The sequence below is a fragment of the Antrostomus carolinensis genome, unplaced genomic scaffold, assembly GCF_000700745.2.
Source record: "Antrostomus carolinensis isolate BGI_N321 unplaced genomic scaffold, ASM70074v2 scaffold26039, whole genome shotgun sequence".
Taxonomy (NCBI): domain Eukaryota; kingdom Metazoa; phylum Chordata; class Aves; order Caprimulgiformes; family Caprimulgidae; genus Antrostomus; species Antrostomus carolinensis.
The window spans coordinates 1843-21760 of NW_010341015.1; the positions used below are offsets into that span (position 1 = coordinate 1843).

The following is a 19918-nucleotide window of genomic DNA, read 5'->3' on the forward strand; positions in this document are numbered from 1 at the left end:
GAGTTGGCATTGAAACTACATTTATATAGGCTGGATCTGGAGAAAAGCCTTTTTTTCCATTGTGGCATCTAACTAGAAAATTCAGATATGAATTGCTGTCAGCAGCAGGTAGCTGCTGCAATTAGAGATAGGTTATTAAAGAAAATAAGTGGTTGCATATGATACCCTGTTAGGAAGAGGCAATGAGCAGGATTTTCATGCTCCAGGATGGATTTGGGAATTTCTCTCCTGGGGAAGGAGGAACAGAGGGAGCTTGGTGGGGAAGGACTGGAAGCAGCAGAAGCTGATGCCTGGTCAGGAGACCTCTCCTTCCTCTAACATCTACAAGGTACTGTCTTGCTGGAAGTTCAAACTCATCCCAGGCTGGGGCATGTCACGGCAGAAAATTTAAAGTTATTTGAGCATTGCTAACCTGTTTTTGTCTTTTTCATTTTGTTCCCCTTTGCTTCATCCTGGATGTCTAAAAGGACAGTTGGAACCAATAAATGAGGTGAGTTAATCTGATGATTCACTCTCTGCTCTATCTCCTCACTCCATCCTGAGGGGATTGTCTCTTATTTTCTGACTCTTTACTGATGTCCTAGATATAAGTAATGCACCATATTTTGGGCTGGTAATATATATTTTTTGCAATGTTCAGATTTTTGTTTATGGAAAAATGTGTGTTTTATTGGAGCAAAAAGAAATGTTCCTGGGAATCTTCTTTGCAGATCCATGTTCCTCAGAGGAAACCCCTTTGTGTGGTGCGATAGTGCTCTTGTATCTGTACACTCGTGAATACTGTGTACGTCTCAAGTATTTTGGGGGGATATCTATGGAGAAAATCTCACGTGCTTTTTCTTCAGCTTCTGAGGAACATTTCAAGGTCACATACACTCGTAAAGCAGTTCAACCCTGGATGTGCACGTGCTGTGTTCTTGCAGCTGTGTGTCTCCCCCTGTGACTACAGAGCAATGCCCTTTATTAGCAGTGCCCTTGTGCTGCTTAATGAACCTTCTTATGGACCACACTGCTTTTGGAGCTGGCGTGGGTGGGAAATGGGCTAAGGTTTGGCATTTTACTCCTCTTGAAGCAAGCAGAGCTTTGACTTGGAGGACAGGCTGTCGGGATGGCATGGAAATGGGGCAGCAGCCTGTTACCCCTCCGATGGGATGCTCACACCCTGTGGTTGTAACAACAGAGGAGCACTGTTACAGGTGGTGCTGCCAGTGCCATTACGGAAACCTAAGAAATAAAGTGCTTTTCTGGGTCAAGTAACTTCTTTAAAAAAAAATATATATATTTTTTAAGGTTCTTCATTAAATTAATCATGACAGCAGAGGGGAGGCATGTGGACAGTCTGCTTTTGCTAATCCATTTTAGCAGCAAGTCTGTTGGGCTGTAATGCTGTATGTGTGTGGATCATACAAACACTACGTACTGATACATCTACAGGGATGAAATGTGTTCATGTTGCTGTGCTAATTAAATAGACCCTTGCTGGATTAAATTGGAACTTTCGCTTACCTTCTGTTTTTAATTCCTTCTGTTGTACACTTGCCGATCTATTAGTTTGTTGATGTGCGTGAAAGAATAAGCATGTTTCCACTCTAGCATATTGCTATGCCATAGTGTTTTGTAAATCACCCTCTTGCCAACCTACATAATAATACATCACTACTAGAGGGAAAATACCTGCGGTGAATGCTTATTTTCCTGCCTTGTTATGGTATCAGGGAAGTTGGGCTGGTAACTGCATAGCACTTGTCTCTTGATATAGATGGAGTAAATATAGTTCTTAATGTTCTGTTGCAAAAACACAAACGTAAATACAGCTGAATGTTATTTCTCAATAGCTATTGATGGGTTGTAATCTTGTACTTTGGTTTCCAATGGCTTCAGGGTCTGCTCGCTAGAATCTCGGATCTCTTGCTGTGCCGGTGGACTTGTAGAAATTGTTGTCAGAAGTGTTTCGACTGTAGCTGTTGTCAAACAAACGAAGATGAAGTTGAAATCCTGGGACCTTTTCCTGCTCAAACTCCAGCCTGGCTGTAAGTTTAGATGCACAATTTCCTAGCTTTAACTGAGGAGTAGGGCTGCTCAGCTGTGATGAGAGTATTGATACGAAATGGCGATAGGACAATTCGGAGGATGCCACATAGAAAGGAGGAACCTCCTGCTGATGGTGGGAACGTAGGCTGCTCAACAGCAAGGTGGAAAAGGGCAGCCCTGTTAGCTCAAATAGTAAGGTTGGTCTTCGTAAAAACACTTTTCTGATGGGTAAGGCAAGTTATTTTGTACGCTAGCATAGCCAGCTGATAACTGGTTTAGCTGTGCACCTTTTTCTTTCATCTTCAGTCCTATTTCCTCTTCAAATGGACCAGCCCTTTGGAGCACTTCAACTTAGCTGAAATGCTGATGAGATTGTTTTGAAATATTTTCTTATCCTAGCGTGAAGGTGGTTATCATATAGGCAGATGAAAGGTGTACCTTGTACGTGCTCTAAAGGGGAAATTAATTTAAGTTTCATTTATCAAGACTTGATCTCCTGCGTCATCTTAGTACTCTTTAAGATTTCCTCTTGAATCATTAAAGAACAACTGCGGCAGCGCCAGGTTTTATCTGGGGCTTTGATTAACCTATTTGCAAATCTATTACAAAGAAAGTCAGTGAAGTCTTCCCTGTTTTACTCCCTCTTGTTCGGGAAGCTGCAGCACAGAGGTGACCCTGTGAAGGCATTAATGAAACCAAGGGCGCAGAGGTCTCCTGTCTTTTAGTGGCTGCTCTGCTGGCTGGGCTGACTTCTGTGAGAGCAGATCATTTGATGCAGACAGCTTCAGTGCATCCAGAAGCTGTGGCACAGGAGATGCCTATGTAGTGCATCATATAAGGCTCAGAAGTTTGTACCTACACACTGAGACACTCAGTTAATTTTATCTGCTCCTGCCGTGGGTACCTGCTGTTCCATGTCAGGTCTGGAAGGTCCGTGTCTTGGTGCTGCGTGAAATAAATTGTCTCATGTTTAAATCACAGTCTTGCCGATATACTCTTTTGAATCCAGGTAGAGTGGGATGGTAATTAATACTGAAGCAATAAAAATAGAAATATTCAAGATGTGTTAGAGTGTTTTTTAAATGTGAAGCAGCATATTTAAGAGTCTGATATATGCCCAGAAATGCATTCATCTGCAATTAATGGGAAATGGAAACAAAATCAATGCTAAATAGGAAAGCATTGCGCACAGGAGAACACACTGATGAGGTTGCAGTATTGGATGTAGAAAGATTGCTGCAGGAACAATTACATACTTGGGAATAAGCAGCTAGGCTTGTCATGAGAGGGTGCTTCAGAGTTCCTCTGGTGTGCTGAGGAGCAGAAGGGACATCATGTGTGTTTGGGGATGTCGGGTGATTGTCCTATGATGTAGTTTTTGACTTCTGGATCCTTCTGTCTGACTAAAGGGGCATTGTAAGCATTGAAGGTCTGTTCTTCTAAAATCAAAACTCTGATGTGTGGTGACTTTGCAGATGAGCTGGACTTTGCCACAGGCAGACAACATGGAGACCTTTGGACTCATAAAATGCTCTTTCCAGCCTGTATTGTTTTCCCCCAATTCTGCTCCATCTGAAAGCCTCTACAATTAACTTATTGGAATGGCCATAAGCAGAAGACAATGCACTTTGGGGAGAAAAAAAAAAAAAAGCAAAAGAACCCCAAACCCAAGTCCAGTTCTTCAACCTTTTTGCACTTTATGCTGCACCTAAATCATGCTAGCAGCTCTGGGTAGGGTCCCCAGCCTAGGTCACATATCCGTTGTTCCTTTCAGCTTCAGGTGATCTGGTGCAGTTAGAGTCTCCCTGTTCTACTCTAGTGCTGAGAGAAGGTGACTTCCCAGAGGTAATGCTTGAGAGGGGCAGCAGGAACCAAGGAAGAGGACACACGAGAAGCAGCTTTGCTTTTCGAAGAGGCATGGATGCTGCCATGCCTTTGGATCACTGAAGTCACTATCTTCTCTGTCACTGTTGCACATCCTGTGATCTCTAAGGGTGCCTTTTAACACACGTAGATATAGCAGCTGGTGACCAGGCTTTGCTTGCTTGAAAAGGCTGTTGGCTCCTCTTCTTGAGCTGAGATGGACTCAGGGTGGTGCCAGGGAAGATGGTGATGCTTCAGACTTCCAGGGTGACTTTGTTGGAAAACAGTGAGGGAACCCAGAAATGAGTCAAGTGAGAAGAGCAAAGACAGCAGAGGAGGTGTGGAGAGGGGAAGGAGCCGAGGGGATGTGATTGAGAGGAGAGGGAGAGAAAATGAGCTTGTAGAGGAACAAGAGTCTGGAAGATGAAGAAGAAAGGAGAGTAAAAGGCAGGAGACAGAAACGGTGTATTTTGTTTGCTGACAGGAGGGCCACGCTTTTAGTGTGTGCAGGTTTAAGGTGGAAACGATCCCACACAGCCTCTGCTGGCTCAGAATTCAGAAGCTGAAGAGGATTTCTATTTTCACTGTGTTGATCTTGTACTCTTAAATCTCCGTATGTGTTTTTGGAGGTAGGAAGCAATGTCTGGAGTTAGATGTGTGAGCAGAGTTACAGTTTGGAGTTGGTCTCAGAATAAGGTACTTAATGGGTATGTTTTTAAGTGCTCAGAGATCTGTGTATGCCAGTTGACCCCTTGTCTTTTTTTTTTTTTTTCTTTTTTTGAAATGGGGGCTTTTGGACTCAGTGGAAGCTTGTAAAATAGAAGATGAATTTGACACCACCATATTCTGCATTTAGATCCGTGTATTGAATCTAGGAACAAATCAATTTCTTGTATTCCCTGCTTGCAGCCTGAAAGTGTTTTAAAAATAGATCTAGGTTTTCAGCTGACATCTTTCCATCTTGCCACTTCATGGGCCCAGGACGCTGGTGTAATGCAGAATGCAGTTTGCTCCTTTCTTACCTCCCTACCCAGTCCCCCGGAGAAAACTGCTTTTATGGTCTTCATTGGCCTACTAGCAAACATCTGAACATCTGTGCTTAATAATCCATGCTTTATTTTTTTGCCTGTAGGTTTTCCCTTTGGCAGCTCTGAGACACCTCATTGTCCTGGAAATTCAGGAGGAGATGTTAAAGCTGCAAGTTTAAGCCCTTCCTCTTGGGAGACTGTTGATTTTTCTCACTTTCTGAATTTTTTACAGTGGAAGCTTAGGAAAAAAATTCTTACTGAAGTGAATCCACTTGTATTGACCCGAATGCACGATAGCTTCTCGTTATTTCATGAGGAGTGCTTGCATCCTGGTCTTTGCAGAAATGGGCTGGGAGTGAGAGTGTATGTTGGAGCTGCCCGTTATGGAATATTCTACACAAACACCAAAGATAAATGGTGCATGGTCTGTGAGACTGAATTGAAATCAGGACATGACTCCTCTTCCCAAAGGTTCGGATTAAACAGAAACAGAGCTGCTTTAACCAGAGCCAAGTTTATTTGAGGAAAAATTATTGTGGCTCAGTAGCAATTTCCTTACTAAAGGTCATCTGTATGTTATTAACTCGCTATTACGTTTGCCCGTTGTAGAACATCTTTAATGCATCTCTTCCTGAGTCCCTTTTCAACCTGCCTTCTCCTTGCTCTGTGCATTTGCTTCTCAAACACAAGTAAATCCAATGCTACCTATGATTGTGTAGACCTGCATTTAGGCATGAAAAAGCTCTTTGTGTTCCAGGTAGTGAGTATACGCCAAACTGCATGATTTGGACTGTCTTTAATGGACTGCAGAGTGGGGCAAATAATATTTACCCCTTTTAGCATAGGGTTTGGTTTTGATTATTAACAGATTTTTTTTTTTTTTTTAATATGGATATGTTGTGTGACTCTGAATTGGTGATGTTTGCATGGATCCTGCTTTGAACTTTGTGGCTTTGCATAAGAATTTCCATTTTAAATCTATTTTATATTTGGGGGGCTTTCTCTGTGAGTTTACTGCTTTTTGCAGAATGTATTTATTGCTCTAGTCATTGGTTACTAATGATTCAGCTTATTTCGTTTATACCCAGCTGAGTCGTGCATGTAGAAAGGTTGAATCAGGAGCAAAACTCACACAGTGTTCCCCTTTGCTTTGCTCATTTCACACTGATGCTTTCCTTGTGATCTGCTGCTATTTTTTTTGCAGTACTCTGTCTCATGGATTAACGAGAAGGCTTATTTTCATGATGCACTACGTGTCACGAACCATTGTGTGATTTCATTTCCATCAGCAGCCACTCCCCTCTGAACATGCAGTTGGAGACTTTATCTCCTGTAGTTCTTCTCACTGTCTGCTCTTCCTCTTCTTCCAGTCAAGGCTGAAGGGTCCTGACTGCTTTTGTGAGCCACTGCAGCTGTGACATGTTGAGGTTTTTAACCAGAATGTTGTTTTATATGAAAACAACACGCACACCACACACACACACACACATATATATATGGGAATGAAATGGGAGTTACATGTGGGCTTCTTTATGATGCCAGTCTTCTGTTGAGTCTTCTCAAAGATGCTACAGCTCTCATCAAAACTTGCTTTGTTAGATGGATCCTGCCAACTTCCCTGCTCCCACTGAGACCCCTGGGCAGTAAGACTGTCTGGTGAGAATCACCTCTGGTTTATAGAAGTGGATAAGATGCAGCCAGTTATTTAAAAAGGCGTGTCAATAAATAGCTCTTAATTAATTGTATGTATAAGATTGAGTTTTGAAACCTTATGGCCTACCTGCAAAGCAATATTTTACTGAGAGGGGTGTGTGGTAGGTTTGTGATGTTCAGGCATGGAGGTTTCCCATGGTGGTTTGTTCCTAGTGAAGTCTGTGCTTCCACAGTGTAGCTGTGAATTTACAGCTATAAACTACTGGTTGGGTTTTGTGGCTTGTGGGTTTTTCTTAATTCTTTCTTTTTTTCTTAAAGACAAATATAATAGTTCTGATCAAGATCTGAGTCACACGTGCCCATGTGGCCTGTGTTGTGCTCTAATACTGATACAACTCTGTTTGAAAGACAGGCAGAAAGATAAAGAATCTGTTTTTTACATAAGTCTGAAGTCAGTTGCTCAACCTTTTGCTTGACAGATAGATCAGGAGATACCCTGCAGCATCCAGGAAAGCTCACCCGAGATCAGACCCAGAATACCAGAATGCATTTTTATTCTGTATATACTCCTTTTACTGGGTTGAATCACCCAAAGGTCTCTCGTTATAACAGGATAAGCAGCCAAAATGAGGACAAAGATGGAGACTCTGATAATACAATCAGTGAGCTGCCTCCCACTCTTCAGGATGTTTCCCCTGACAGAAGGCGGTCATCTTCAGATGCATCACGGTCCACTTACAGCCTCACGAGGCGGATTTCAAGTAAGGTCGTCCTTCCAACATTAATGTAATTCTTGTGGGGAAGAAAATCAAACTGTAGTGCTTGCTCTTTCATCTTTTAGACGGGGAATCAAGTCAAGTTGAAGGTACATTGATTAAAATCTCATCCTGTTCTGCAGGAACACGGTGGAAGGGGCCAGTCCTGGTTTTCTTGCTGAAGCATATACATGGCAATTGCATATGAAAACAGACAGAGGGGGAGAAGTGTAGCTGAGGTTGCACTTCAGTGTAATTAAGGGTGCTATTAATTGTTGGCAATGTAATGGTGAAAAGTCCTGCTGGGGAGCCTGCTGTGCTGGGCATTGCACAGACACAGAATTAGCTGTACCCAAAGAAACACAAGTCGACTGGTACCTGTGATGGCTTCAGTTGAGTTCCTAACAATTGTATTTGTGTGTTTCTCTTGTTTAGGTTTAGAGTCGAGGAGGCCCAGTTCTCCGTTAATTGACATTAAACCTATCGAATTTGGAATAATAGGAGCTAAGAAAGAAATAGTTCAGCCAACTATCCTGCGAAAAACCTATACCCCAGATGACTATTTTAGAAAATTTGAACCAAGACTGTACTCTCTTGACTCGAATAGCGATGATATGGACTCCTTGACAGATGAGGAGATCTTATCGAAGTATCAGCTGGGCATGCTGCATTTTAGCACTCAGTACGACCTGTTGCATAATTATCTAATAGTGCGAGTCATTGAGGCTAAAGATCTGCCTCCTCCAATTTCTTATGACGGTTCAAGGCAAGACATGGCTCACTCCAACCCCTATGTGAAGATCTGCCTTCTTCCTGATCAGAAGAACTCCAAGCAGACTGGAGTGAAACGCAAAACGCAGAACCCGGTGTTTGAAGAGAGGTACACATTTGAAATTCCCTTTTTAGAAGCCCAGAGAAGAACTCTGCTTTTAACCGTAGTGGATTTTGACAAGTTCTCACGCCATTGTGTTATTGGCAAAGTATCAATGCCCTTGAGCGATGTAGACCTTGTGAAAGGCGGACACTGGTGGAAAGCCCTTGTGCCTAGTTCTCAGGTAACACAATTTATCAGATTATTGCCACAGTTTTTCTCACTGTTTTTTTTTTTTTTTTTGTGCGGTTCCTTTGCTTGTTGGCAAGTAATGCAGTTTCTAATTAGTCATTGTCATCCTATTAGTACAGCGTCTGCTGGGTTGAAATAACATTGGGCCTATAACTGGTCTTATAATTAATACTGTGAGGTAGAGGAGTTGTTTCCTTTCATATAGAAAGGAGGTGGCATGACAGAAAATCCCATGTCAACTCAAAACTGCTTTGGAAGTCTGCACCTTTTGGAAGATCTTTCTAGTCACTGCAGTGACCTGCATCCATCCCCAAACGCTGCAGTGACACTGTCCCATCTGGGTCGCTCCTCTGGTTGTTAACATGACTGTGCTTTAGGGACATGAGGAGAACCACTGGTACCAGTTCAGTAACAATTTGATTCAAGAAAGTGCATAGAAGGCAAAATCTCTACAGGCTTACGGTGTAATGTATGAGCAGAAAATTGCAAGGTAGTGGTAGATTTGTTTTCATCGTGTCCCTGAAGGAAATAAACTTGCCATAGATTTTGTCTGATGAAAGTGGCACGTTGCATGCATGCAAGTTTGAGCATGTGTTTTGGAGTAGATTCAACCATCCAAGGGGTTGGGAGGAAAAGGTGCAGAGGGTCTGTGTGCTTCCACATCTGTTCTCAGGAAAGGGCCCTGGTCAGTGCCACCTCCTCGACAGCCAGGAAAAGAGCTGTTCAGTGGGAAGGTCTCGGCTTTGCAACCAAGAACGGTGGTTAGCTGCCAGATTTGCTACCAGCCATATCACCCACGTAGCTAGAGGCACAGGACCCCGTAAAAAGCCAAGCTAAGAGTGTGGCATGAGCAGCATTTCAAACATTTGTGCTAAGGAGAGGAGTGCCACTCAAGGTTGGTTTAACAGGGTTGTATCTCCCAGTTCCTTGCCAGCTCTGGATTGCAGTGTCTAAGTTTTAGAGCCTTTGCTGAATCCAAACCCTGTGTGAGCATGGATGGTTCACGTTTACATTTGCTTTGATTTTTACGTGTTCACAAAAAGGTGGCGTAGCCAGAGGTATTAGACGAGGCACAGTAAATCATTGACTTCAACACTGATTTATGGTGTGGGTCTGAGAGTCTGATTTGGAGTGGTCAGACACCTGTGGAAGTAAAATAAAATCGACCAAGCAGTGTCTATGTGTGAAGTGAGCCGGGTCCCTGACTCTGCTTTGTCCCCCCTCTCTATGCAGAAGGGCTGGGAGTGCTTTTACCTCTTGCTCAGACCTTCTGCAGTGTGGGAGAAGCAGATCAAGACCCCTGATAGCTGCACAAGAGCCCACTAGATTTGCTGTACTAGAAGTAGGAGCGTTAATGGGATTAACCTGAGCATTGTTCATGCAGAAAGGAAAGTTTTGAAAGTTGTGCACAAGTCAAAATCGTGAGGTCCCTGAGCGTGTCTTTATGTAGGACATGTCTTTGTGTCAGTGGGATCTGCTTTGCTCGGCAGATCGGCGGCGGGGCTGAGGGGACAGCTGTGTTACGAAACGGTGCATAAGGAAAATGAACAAGGACAGATATTCCTGCCCCCCCTCACTGCCTAGGCCTTTCCCCCAGGTGTTTATTTACAAATGCCTGCAACAGTTTTTTTTCTTTTTGGTGTTCATGGTTCATCATGGGCTCTGCACTGTGTATCTTATCTATCTTGGTGACCTTATTAGTGTTTATAAATATGTAAAGGGTGAATGTCAGGAGGATGGAGCCAGGCTCTTCTCAGTGAGGTCCAATGATAGGACAAGGGGCAATGGGTGTGAGCTGGAACACAGGAGGTTCCGCTTAAACTTGAGAAGAAACTTCTTTACAGTGAGGGCGATGGAGCACTGGAACAGGCTGCCCAGGGAGGTTGTGGAGTCTCCTTCTCTGGAGACATTCAAGACCCGCCTGGATGCCTTCCTGTGTGATCTCATCTAGGTGTTCCTGCTCTGGCAGGGGGGTTGGACTGGATGATCTTTCTAGGGCCCTTCTAATCCCTGACATTCTGTGATTTTGTGATCTGGGGACAGAGCTCTCCTCTTTGCATCTCCTTATCCTCCTGTGATTCACACTGTGCAGCCTTGCTTCTCCCTCCCACCCTGGCTTTTGCATGATAAATACTTCTCTGTATTATGTGTCTCTTTATTAGTAACATGGATTCATTCCACAGCTAATCCAGACCTTGATTAGACAAGATCATCTCTGCCATCGTGTGCCAGGCTCGGAGCCAGCCCTTCCTCCCTCCCTCTCCAAAGTTTCATTGAAAGCTGCTGCTGTTTTCAGCAGTGCTGTCTGCTTCACCAGGATTCAAGATAAATTATTTATGCAGAAATTGGCATTACTGATATTTATAAAAGAAAGGAGAAAAAAGGGCAAACTCCTTTGGATGGGCAGGCCTAACCTTACAAGCCTTTTGCATTTATCTACTTGCTGTCATATGGAAAAAATTACCTGAAGCAAAAGGTCCTTCACACCTTGATTACTGAAGTGCCTTGTTTTGTTCTTTTCATACTTCCTTGTTCTTTTTGGCTGGGCCTCAGCTGACAGACTGCAACTGCAAAGAGAACAACAGTACTTGTACTAGGATATCCAAGGAGGGTGTTTGCTATCATCTTCCCATGTTTTCTCAGTGATAAGATTTTTAAAGTTCATTGAATAAGGTGTATTTTCTTGTAGTAGTGATTAAAGTTAAATGTGTTGATCAAAGGGTTAAAATAAATCCTGGAAGAAGTAAAACAATAACGCTTATTACTTTGATAAACTGCATTTTAATGTCTTTCAATAACAGTGATGCTTGTGCTGGTAATTTGTGAGGTTTCTTTTGATTGCTGGTTGGAAGATTCTGCCTGTGGTAGAACGATAGAATTGACATGTTGACAACTTTTTTTTATACTTCCTACTTTTTTGCTTGATTAGTTGAGGGACAGACAACCTTTATTAGTTTCCTGTTGGACTGAACCTGAGTCAGTTCTGATCATGAGTTGATGAAAATTTTCCAGGCTGGGTTGGCAGCCCCAGGGCTCTGATGTGGAGCAGCGGCTGGCAGCAGCAGCACCCCGCCAGCGATAAAGATCGTGGTGGAGCAAATGCTGAAGCAGGTGCTTGGAAAACCAGTAACAGATGGGAGAGAAAAACGGACAGGCGTAGACATGATGTGTAAAGGTGAAAGACACAAAATACTTTTTTTTTTTTTTTTAAACTGGCATAGACAGAAACATGATGAGCTAGAGAGATGGAAGAAAGTGATTCCAGATGGCAGGAGCTGTGGAGAAGGTTTTCCTTTCTTACTGGTGGGAGTAGGATTGGGCAGAGTTTGTGGAAAAGCAGAGAAAGTGGCCTGAATGGTATAGGCTGAGATGAACATCTGTTTTGCACTTGCTGTGTCCACCTGGAGGCCGTTTCCATGGAGTGTGCTGATAAGGTCAGGTGCTGAGTCCCTGTCCTACCACCATGCTGAGTCCCATCAAGCCCAGAGCTGGGGCACTGCCTCAGTACAGGACTGTGCCAGCATGAATGCATCTTGCTAGAAAAGATGGGGGATGCCGGCATTCTTTTGGTGCATGCAGTGTTGGCAGGGACGGGTGGGTTTCTCCCAGGCTGAGGCATGGTCCACTTCTGCAGCCAACTCTGTTGACTCCACTGAGAGCTGGACCAGGATAAGCTTCTTAGGCCTGTGGATGGGACATACAGCTCCTCAGTGGATGAAAGCCCATGGTCATTAACAGCAGAATATCTTCATCACCACCTCATGGAGTTGCTTCTTAACTGACAGCCCGAGAACTTACCTTGGGTGTAACGAGGTAGGCTGTGCAGCTGTGCTGCTTATGTTGGGATGGGGTCATCAGAGAACCCAAGTATGGTGAGCAGTGTACTGTCCTCTCAGCCTTGAGAAATCAGTGTGAAAAGCCACTGATGCTAAGCTCCAGGCAAAATTTGGTGCTTTTTTAGTTGGGATCACGCATTGAGCATTTGGGAGGACTGAGTCCAAAGCAGAGGCACAGGGGAGCTGCCCTCCGGTGTATCATCAGAGCCAGCAACTGTGCGGGACTTACTCCTTGTAGAAAATGTCGGCGCAGGTGTTGCCAGATTCTTTATCCTTGGTAGTTCTGGGCAGCTTTTTCTTGCAGGGTAATTAATGTGTTTCTAAAGCACAGTAGCTACTCATGGAGTAGCTCTTGAGTCCAGTCCCCATAGGAACACTCTGCACTCCTTAAATATCCCCTTAAATATGTGTGGCTTTGCTTAATTACCATGAATGAAGTTGGCAGGCCTTGCTGTAGCTGGGCTCAGATTCGCACATTTCGCAGTTAAGATTAATTCTGAAACACATGTTCAGGACCCCAAGTTTTATTGACATATGATTCATTTCTCTTTTGGCAGATTTGAGTGGGCAGGAATAAATGTTTTAGACCAGCAGTAATGAGAGCTTGGAGATCCTTCTGCAAAAGAAAAAAAAAAATTCCTGGTCATGGTGGGAATATAGCATAGAAATTCTTTCTCCCCTCAAATTAAGCCATTTTTTATAGTAGAGGGAGTATGTATTTGACTTGCTTTTTAAACTTTGTACTATGACTGCACTAGAATGACAGTCATTTAAGGAGCTGTCAGCTTTTTACGTTCAGAATGGCATGTGCTCCACAAATGGAGTGGCTTTGCTATGGCAGCTCTGCAATTTTCGATTCCCATCTCGGGGATAAGCCTACAAGTACTGTGTTGTTCTTACTGTGCCTTTGTTGGGAAGGAAAGGGGAGAATGGAACTTGAAAGTCAGGTAATGACTCATTTTGGAGCATTTCTCTTGGGCTCTGTGTTGAATTCTGCCACGCAGCGCAGTGGCTGTGGCGTGCAGAGTGCAGGCCTCCCGTTGTGCGTGTCTTGGGTCTGTTCTCGGCACCCTTGTTCCTTGGCTTATCCATTGCAGCCCTGGGAAGGAGCCATCCTGGGGGCACGTGGATGATGCATTGCGTTTGGTAGCATAGTTTATTATTGAAAATAATGCCAGCACCTCTCTCTTGTACAGGCATAAAGCGCTGGACAGGCAGAGACTTGGTTCCGAGAGCTGGCACAGCAGTTGACTCAAGGCTGTGTGCGTCAGTGTGGAACGGGGGTCCGTGTTCATGACAGGCACGGGAAATTAAATATGAAAGTGAACGTTGTCAGGGTTTTTTCCTTTTCTTCCTTTTATTTTTTTTAGCTGTCCAAAAGCTTAGCAGCTGCTTAATTAAAGGAATGATGCAGAATCACTGATGATGAATGTGGACTGGTTTCATGGGGCTGTGCTCGCTCATTAACAGGATATCAAAATCAACCTGGTAGTCTACCAGTATTGGACAGGAGACATGCCCTGGGCAAAGCCTGGCTGGAAGCAGGATGCCACCATCCTGCAGGTCACTGGAGCTGAGGGAACTGTGACGGGATGCCATGATGGACCCTTGTCCGTCATTATGACAACGGTTTTGGCTCTTAACTGTGGTTTGTTGTCCCTTTTGGCTTATGGCAGTCTACTGTCTTTCTTTCACTCCGTTTCAAGTGGAGTTTTTACCTTCTTTCCGTTTCCAGTCTTTAAAGCTCCTGCACTGAGAAGTTTTTCTTCTTAATAATTTTCTTTATTCTTATCTGTCTTGTCTGCTTCTAGCTGTCACCTCGGTCACCTCATCCCTTTCCCTCTGTGCTGTCCACTCCTTGCCCTTTCTGTGGAGAACTGGGATGCTGTGGGGTGTATTTTGCTGAGGAGGAGCCAGAGCTGATGGGGGTCATGCGCAGGACCTCTCTGTAGGAAATCTTCCCAAAGGTCTTTACACAGCAGAGGCTTTCTTATGGCCATCCAAACTGATGCAAAGCCAGTTAGACTTTGGAAGGGATTCTGTGACTCTTTTCATCACACATCTACTTGGCGTCCGTTAGGTAGGTACTGTTGTTCTTATGCCTTGGTAAGTATATATAATTTTTTGGGGGTTCTGGTCCTTAATAGCTCAGCCTTCCTGAAATTATTGCTGTGTGTCACAGGATGCTGTAGAAAGCCTGTTAGCGCAAACTGTTCTAAACCATCAGTTTTCTAATGTGCCTGGAGGTACCATCACAGATAACCTCGAGGAGGAAAATCAATCTGAAACTTCATTAGGAGCGTTGCATAGATGTCTGTGCTGATGTAATGTGCTCTGGTTCCCGTCGGGAACCGGGGAGGGTTTCAGCTGCAGAATCTTGCTGGTGTTGTAGCAATGCACAGCACACAATCTGCGGGGCCTGTGAGGAAAGAATTGCCTTGATCCAAACAAGATGTGCAGATGTCATTAATTAAAAGCTCCTCTTCCATTGAGGTAGCCTCTTTGTGTTTCAGAGATGACAGAAAAGAAGAAAAAAAACTTCTTATATGTGTCTGGTTGAACTCAGACAGTGACTGCAGAAGGTTCTGGATCACAGGCAAGCCCAAGGCTGCAAATCCAAGCGGCTGGCTGTGTAATACAGCGGAGAGGAACAGCCAGCAGTGAAATGTTAATCAGAGCTTCAGGAGACTCTCAGACATCCCAGACTTGGTGTCACTCCGGCACCTCATCAAACAGGAAATTGCTTTTCCAGGGTCATCTGGGATCTCGGCACAAATCAGCACGTCATCAGCATAATAATGGCAACTAAAATGATGCCTTTGCACAGCGGTGCCTGAGGGGCATCTCTGCAATACTGCTTTCTGGGAACAAAATATTCAAGGTGAAACCAACAACGTTTCCTGATGAGAAGACCTAGGAAAAGTAAAATTCAGGGACTTCCTTTTCCTATGGTGAACAACATGCTGATGACACCTCTTGTGCATAAACTTGAATCCGTCTTCTCAGCTCAGCCCCTAAGTGAGTCTGAGGTCTGGGGAGGCTCCAGTGTGTGACAAAACAAAAGCCATGCTTCTGTGCTTGCAGTCCCCCAGCAAAGCCTGTCTTAAGCTGTGGCTGATAAAGATCATAGAATCATAGAACATTTTGGGTTGGAAGGGACCTTAAATCTCATCCAGTTCCAACCCCACTGCTATGAGCAGGGACACCTTCCACTAGACCAGGTTGCTCAAAGCCTCATCCAGCCTGGCCTTGAACACTTCCAGGGAGGGGGCATCCACAACTTCTCTGGGCAACCTGTTCCAGTATCTGACCACCCTCACAGGAAAGAATTTCTTCCTAATATCTCACCTAAATCTCCCCTCTTTCAGTTTGAAGCCATTACCCCTTGTCCTATGACTACCTGCCCTTGTAAAAAGTCCCTCCGCAGCTTCCTTGTAGCGCCCTTCGGGTCTATAAATGAGGTGATGAGCTAGAGGGTCAATGGTTACAGCAAGGTGCAGGTGAACTCAGTGGGTCCGAGGGCTCGAGGAGCACCCTGGGCAGCTCCTATGGCCCCACAAGCCACCTGAGACCTCTGTGGCCACTTGTCCTTCCCTGAGCTGTTTCCTACCTGATTCGTAACAAGAAGGGTCCTGTTTCTCCATCTCTCACTGGACTCCACTGTGCTCCCCAGTTATGTCCCTTTTACCCACTGAGCCAACCAGTCTGTTAAGCTGCAGCTCTGTCTGTGTGCTCATCTTAGTCTCTGATGCAAACTGTGCCACCAGCGTGTCTTATTAACGAGACTGTCTCGTCAGCAAAGGTGTGCTGTGGCATGAGCTTGTTGGGGAATGCACGGGGAACTAAAACCTGAGGAGGTGTGCCTTGTACCTCGGGCTTCTTGGAGCAACCTGTTAATTCCTTGCTTGTTCGATAATGATGGCAGGTGACTGAAGAATGGGAGAGAGCTAGCGAGCGTGGTGCAGCATGGCACGGTGGAGGCAGTGCTTATCAGACATGCTGGGGAGGAACGCATGGTGGCTGCTGGCTACTGGTTCATTTTCTTGAGTGCTTGATGTCCCCTCTGGCACCGTGGCAGGATTTGAAGCATGTTTCCTAGATCCTTGCAGCTAAGCTAGAAATAATGCATTTATAAGATCAGAGGCAGTTCACTGCTCAAGTTAAATGCTTTGAAAAGGCTGAGTCACTTGTGCGGGGAGGTGAGCTATCTGAGGAGCTGGGTTTCCTTCTGAAAACACCTTTTGTTATTGCTGCAAACACTGCTGGTGCTCTGCCTACAGCGGGGCTGCTGCTTTGCTGCTGGCTTGGAGCACACCCGTCCTGCCATGGCCTCTGTGGGTTGGATTGTGTGTTCCTTCCCTTAAAATAATTAACTGAACTCTGGGTGTGCTTGAGAAGCATCAAGGTGCAGAAGGTGCTATTGAGATTTGGTAAGTGATGTGAGGTCTGATCTGAGACTCATTAAAGCTGGTGGTAGTCTGTAGTTTGACTTCACTGACTCACACTTACAGAGCATAGCGTTTTATATCTCGCCTTACTCAAATTTAAGCCCAGATAGTCAAAAAGATTTTTCTAGAGATGTCAACGTCCCTGTTGGGTTAGAACCTGTGGAAATCAGGGATTTGGCTTTACTTTTACCTATTGAAGGCTCGTGGGTTAGGCAGCAGTTATAGTGGCTCCTTCGATAACCTCTGCAGGGGTTACAGGACACGGTGCTGGGGAGGGTTCAGGTGGGATGGATGCCTGGTTCTCCCACCTTTGCCTCGGTGGGTGTTACATACCCAGTCAGCGTACAACATGAGGAATTTTTTTTTAAAAGGAGCATAAATGTAAATGTGTCAGAAGCGTGGAGATTTACCTTCCCTTGCTGAGCTTCACCACTCCTCTGTGACCCAGGGAAGCCCCTTAGTTCCTGCAGGTCTTGGATAAGGTCAACAGGTTCCACCAATGGATGAATCCAGAAGTAATTACCCCAAAGTGAATTTTCAGCACTCTGAGCTTGAGGTGAATTGAAAGGTCCTACATCCCTGCCCAGTGCCAGCCTGTCTTCTGGCTGTGCCAGAAGTTTGGTATTTGCAGCCAGAGCTGTTTGATTGTCTCTTCACAGCAGGTAAAAACATCACTAATTAGCTTCCTACTTTGTGCTGTCCAAATGTACCTGAATTTCTAGGAATAAAGCCTGCATGGAACCTGATGCAGCAGTGAGTGCAAGTGGAAGTAGGACTGGATGTGCGAAAAATGTTGTTGATAAGTTATAAGAAATGAGCTGAGATTGAGAGGTATCTCCTCAGGTGGATCCTGTTGTGGGTGGAGGTGTGGGCACTGCGGTGCTTCGTTACTGTCCTGGTAACAGATTTAGAAGTCACTTACTGTTCTTAATAATAAACCTATCTTCAGACTGTTCCAGCCGTGGACCCAAGAGGAGCAGTTTTGGGGAAAATCAAACCTAAGATGATAGTTTAAATTAGATAGATGACATTTAAATCACCTTGGACACACGACTGTCTTAGATCCTTATGTTGTGCAACCGTTGGGCGCAATGGCATATGTAGATATTGCTTGATCTTGCAAAAGTTGTGAGCATCGTGTGCATATTGGATCAGGTTTGTGTTGGGGAATGGCTTTCTGATGGAAAGAACTTAAAATATCATGTATTGAACTGAAGTGTGATGTGGAAGTTGGCAAAGGTTGACAGAAGAGGGATGCCTTCTTAGTGAACCAAAAATACTGTAGCAATGGAAGAAAATGCACGTGGTGAGTGTGTGTGTGATGTGCAGTCATAGACTGCCACATAATGTGGCTCAAAAGATGTCATGACAAAAGGAGTCTGGGGTAAGGAACTGGATGCTTTTTCTTGTGGGGGAGAGGGGTTGTGGGGAAGGTCAGGCGGAAGGTGGGCCAGCTTGGGGTGGGTGCTGCCAGCTTGGCTCTGGAGCTGGTTCCTGGGGCAGCAGAGTGTGAGGAGGATGGGTGGGTGGGTTTGCCTTCGGATCTGTGGTGAAGATCCAGACTTTTTGCCCAGGGCCTGAGTCAGGACGCTGCTGTACTCGCAGCCTTTGCCCTGCTCCCCACATGGTGCTTCCCTTGTCCTATGCTCGTTGAATGCACGGGGTTAAACACCGAGGGGTTGCTTTGCCAGCTCCTGAAATGCAGAGACCTTTGATGTGAAAGTTGACAGCCTATTGCCATATTTTCTGTGGAAAGCCAAAAAAAGAGATATTGAATTAAACTGAATTGTATTATGTAGTGTTGGAGGTGCAGGACTTCCTCAGCATGCCACCTGCTCCTGCCTGCCCCGCACGTCCCACTGCCTTCTCCGGGAGTAGTCAACAGGAACAGGAGAGGAGACCAAGTGCCTTGGGGAGAACTTTCAATACCATTGCCTGAGGTCAGCTTTGGCACTTGGCTCATTAGGTGAGGAGCCAAGTGGCCCACCATTAGTGGGGCTGTTCTGTGCTGCTGGCCAGCCAGGCAGGAGATGCTGTGCTTCTCCTGGCAGAGGGAAGGACTTTTGCCCAAGTGTGTCCCTGGATTTGGTCCAAGGCCTCTGGTTCATCTGTGCTCAGTGGAAATTGTGCTTTTCCATTTGCAGCTGAATAGCTGGGAACTGGATGGGTTTCCCAGCAGCCACAGCCTCAGTTTCCCCAGAGCCATTGATAGCCTCACCAGGGATGTGTGCCTTGTGTGCTGGCCTGTCTGCTGATGAACCTGGTTCTTGGGGTCAATTCAGGATGTGACTGTCCCAGAGCTTTTTTCTTTATTGTCTGCCCAGTCCTTTAGTCTCTGATTTCTGTAATCTAATATTTGGGGCATCAGTAAAGATATCTAAGCCTTTTGTTATGACTGCAATACCACTCTAGCTCATTTTCCTTTTGAGAATGGGCTGCTAACATCTGACCTAGGCTTGATTTTGAACTGCTGGGCTATTTGGGATGAAGAACTAGCTCTGAAAAAAAGGCATGGACCTGAGACAAGGCAGATGCATCGATGCCCTTCCTGGGCTGGCTGGTGTGTTCTCAGTCTCCAGAGTTGTTTCACTGTGTGTATTTTGCATCTGCGAATAATAATCAGCATCTTGGAGCCAGGTCATGCTAGGGGGGAGAGGTTATTATAAACTGTCACGTCTAAGGAGCAGTGATGTCAGTTCTCCAGCTCTTTTTTGTAATTACTAGTTTTAAGCATCATTAAGTAAAAGGAAAGAAATAATGGCTGAACAGCTGTATTGATGTGAAGCTGTGGCCGTGGTACAGCCTGATGAACAGCAAGGGCACAGTTAAGCTGTGCTGTGGTCTCTGGGTAGAACGGGCTGGATGTCAAAGGGATGTCTCCTCTGAATTACCTTCCTGTGACCCAGGGATGTGTTAACTATGTTGTGCCTGAACTTCCCAAGTGGCTGGTGTGGTCCTTGAGGGCTGGAAAGGAAAGAGGATGTCTTCTCCAATGGGTCTGTGTTTTGTATATGAATAAGGATGTGAGGTTGGTAAGACCAGAACCACCTGAAACCATTTAAAATGGAGCAGGTAGAAACTACTGACCTTGTATTCATTCCTCCCTGTAGGTACTCTTTGCATGACTGCTGAAAAGCTGGTGAAGGATCAGCGATTAAAGAACAGTCTTCACCTGGGGATAGTATTCTTTCTGGTTTCTGCTCAGCATGAGGTACCGCCAGATGGTTCTTGGTTGCAGTTT

At 45.0% G+C, this 19918-nt stretch overlaps 1 protein-coding gene across 1 annotated transcript in view; it reads left to right on the forward strand.

Moving 5' to 3' along the window:
* Nucleotides 1-467: 467 nt before the first annotated feature.
* The window catches only part of SYT17 (synaptotagmin 17), a gene marked incomplete at its 5' end in the record, with an annotated part of 36101 nt that continues 16650 nt past the window's right edge, over nucleotides 468-19918 (forward strand). Inside the window, 4 exons of the mRNA XM_010176361.1 lie at nucleotides 468-490; nucleotides 1882-2030; nucleotides 7188-7336; nucleotides 7766-8385. Of these exons, the coding sequence (XP_010174663.1) occupies nucleotides 468-490; nucleotides 1882-2030; nucleotides 7188-7336; nucleotides 7766-8385 (941 nt within the window). The remainder of the gene's footprint in view (nucleotides 491-1881; nucleotides 2031-7187; nucleotides 7337-7765; nucleotides 8386-19918) is intronic.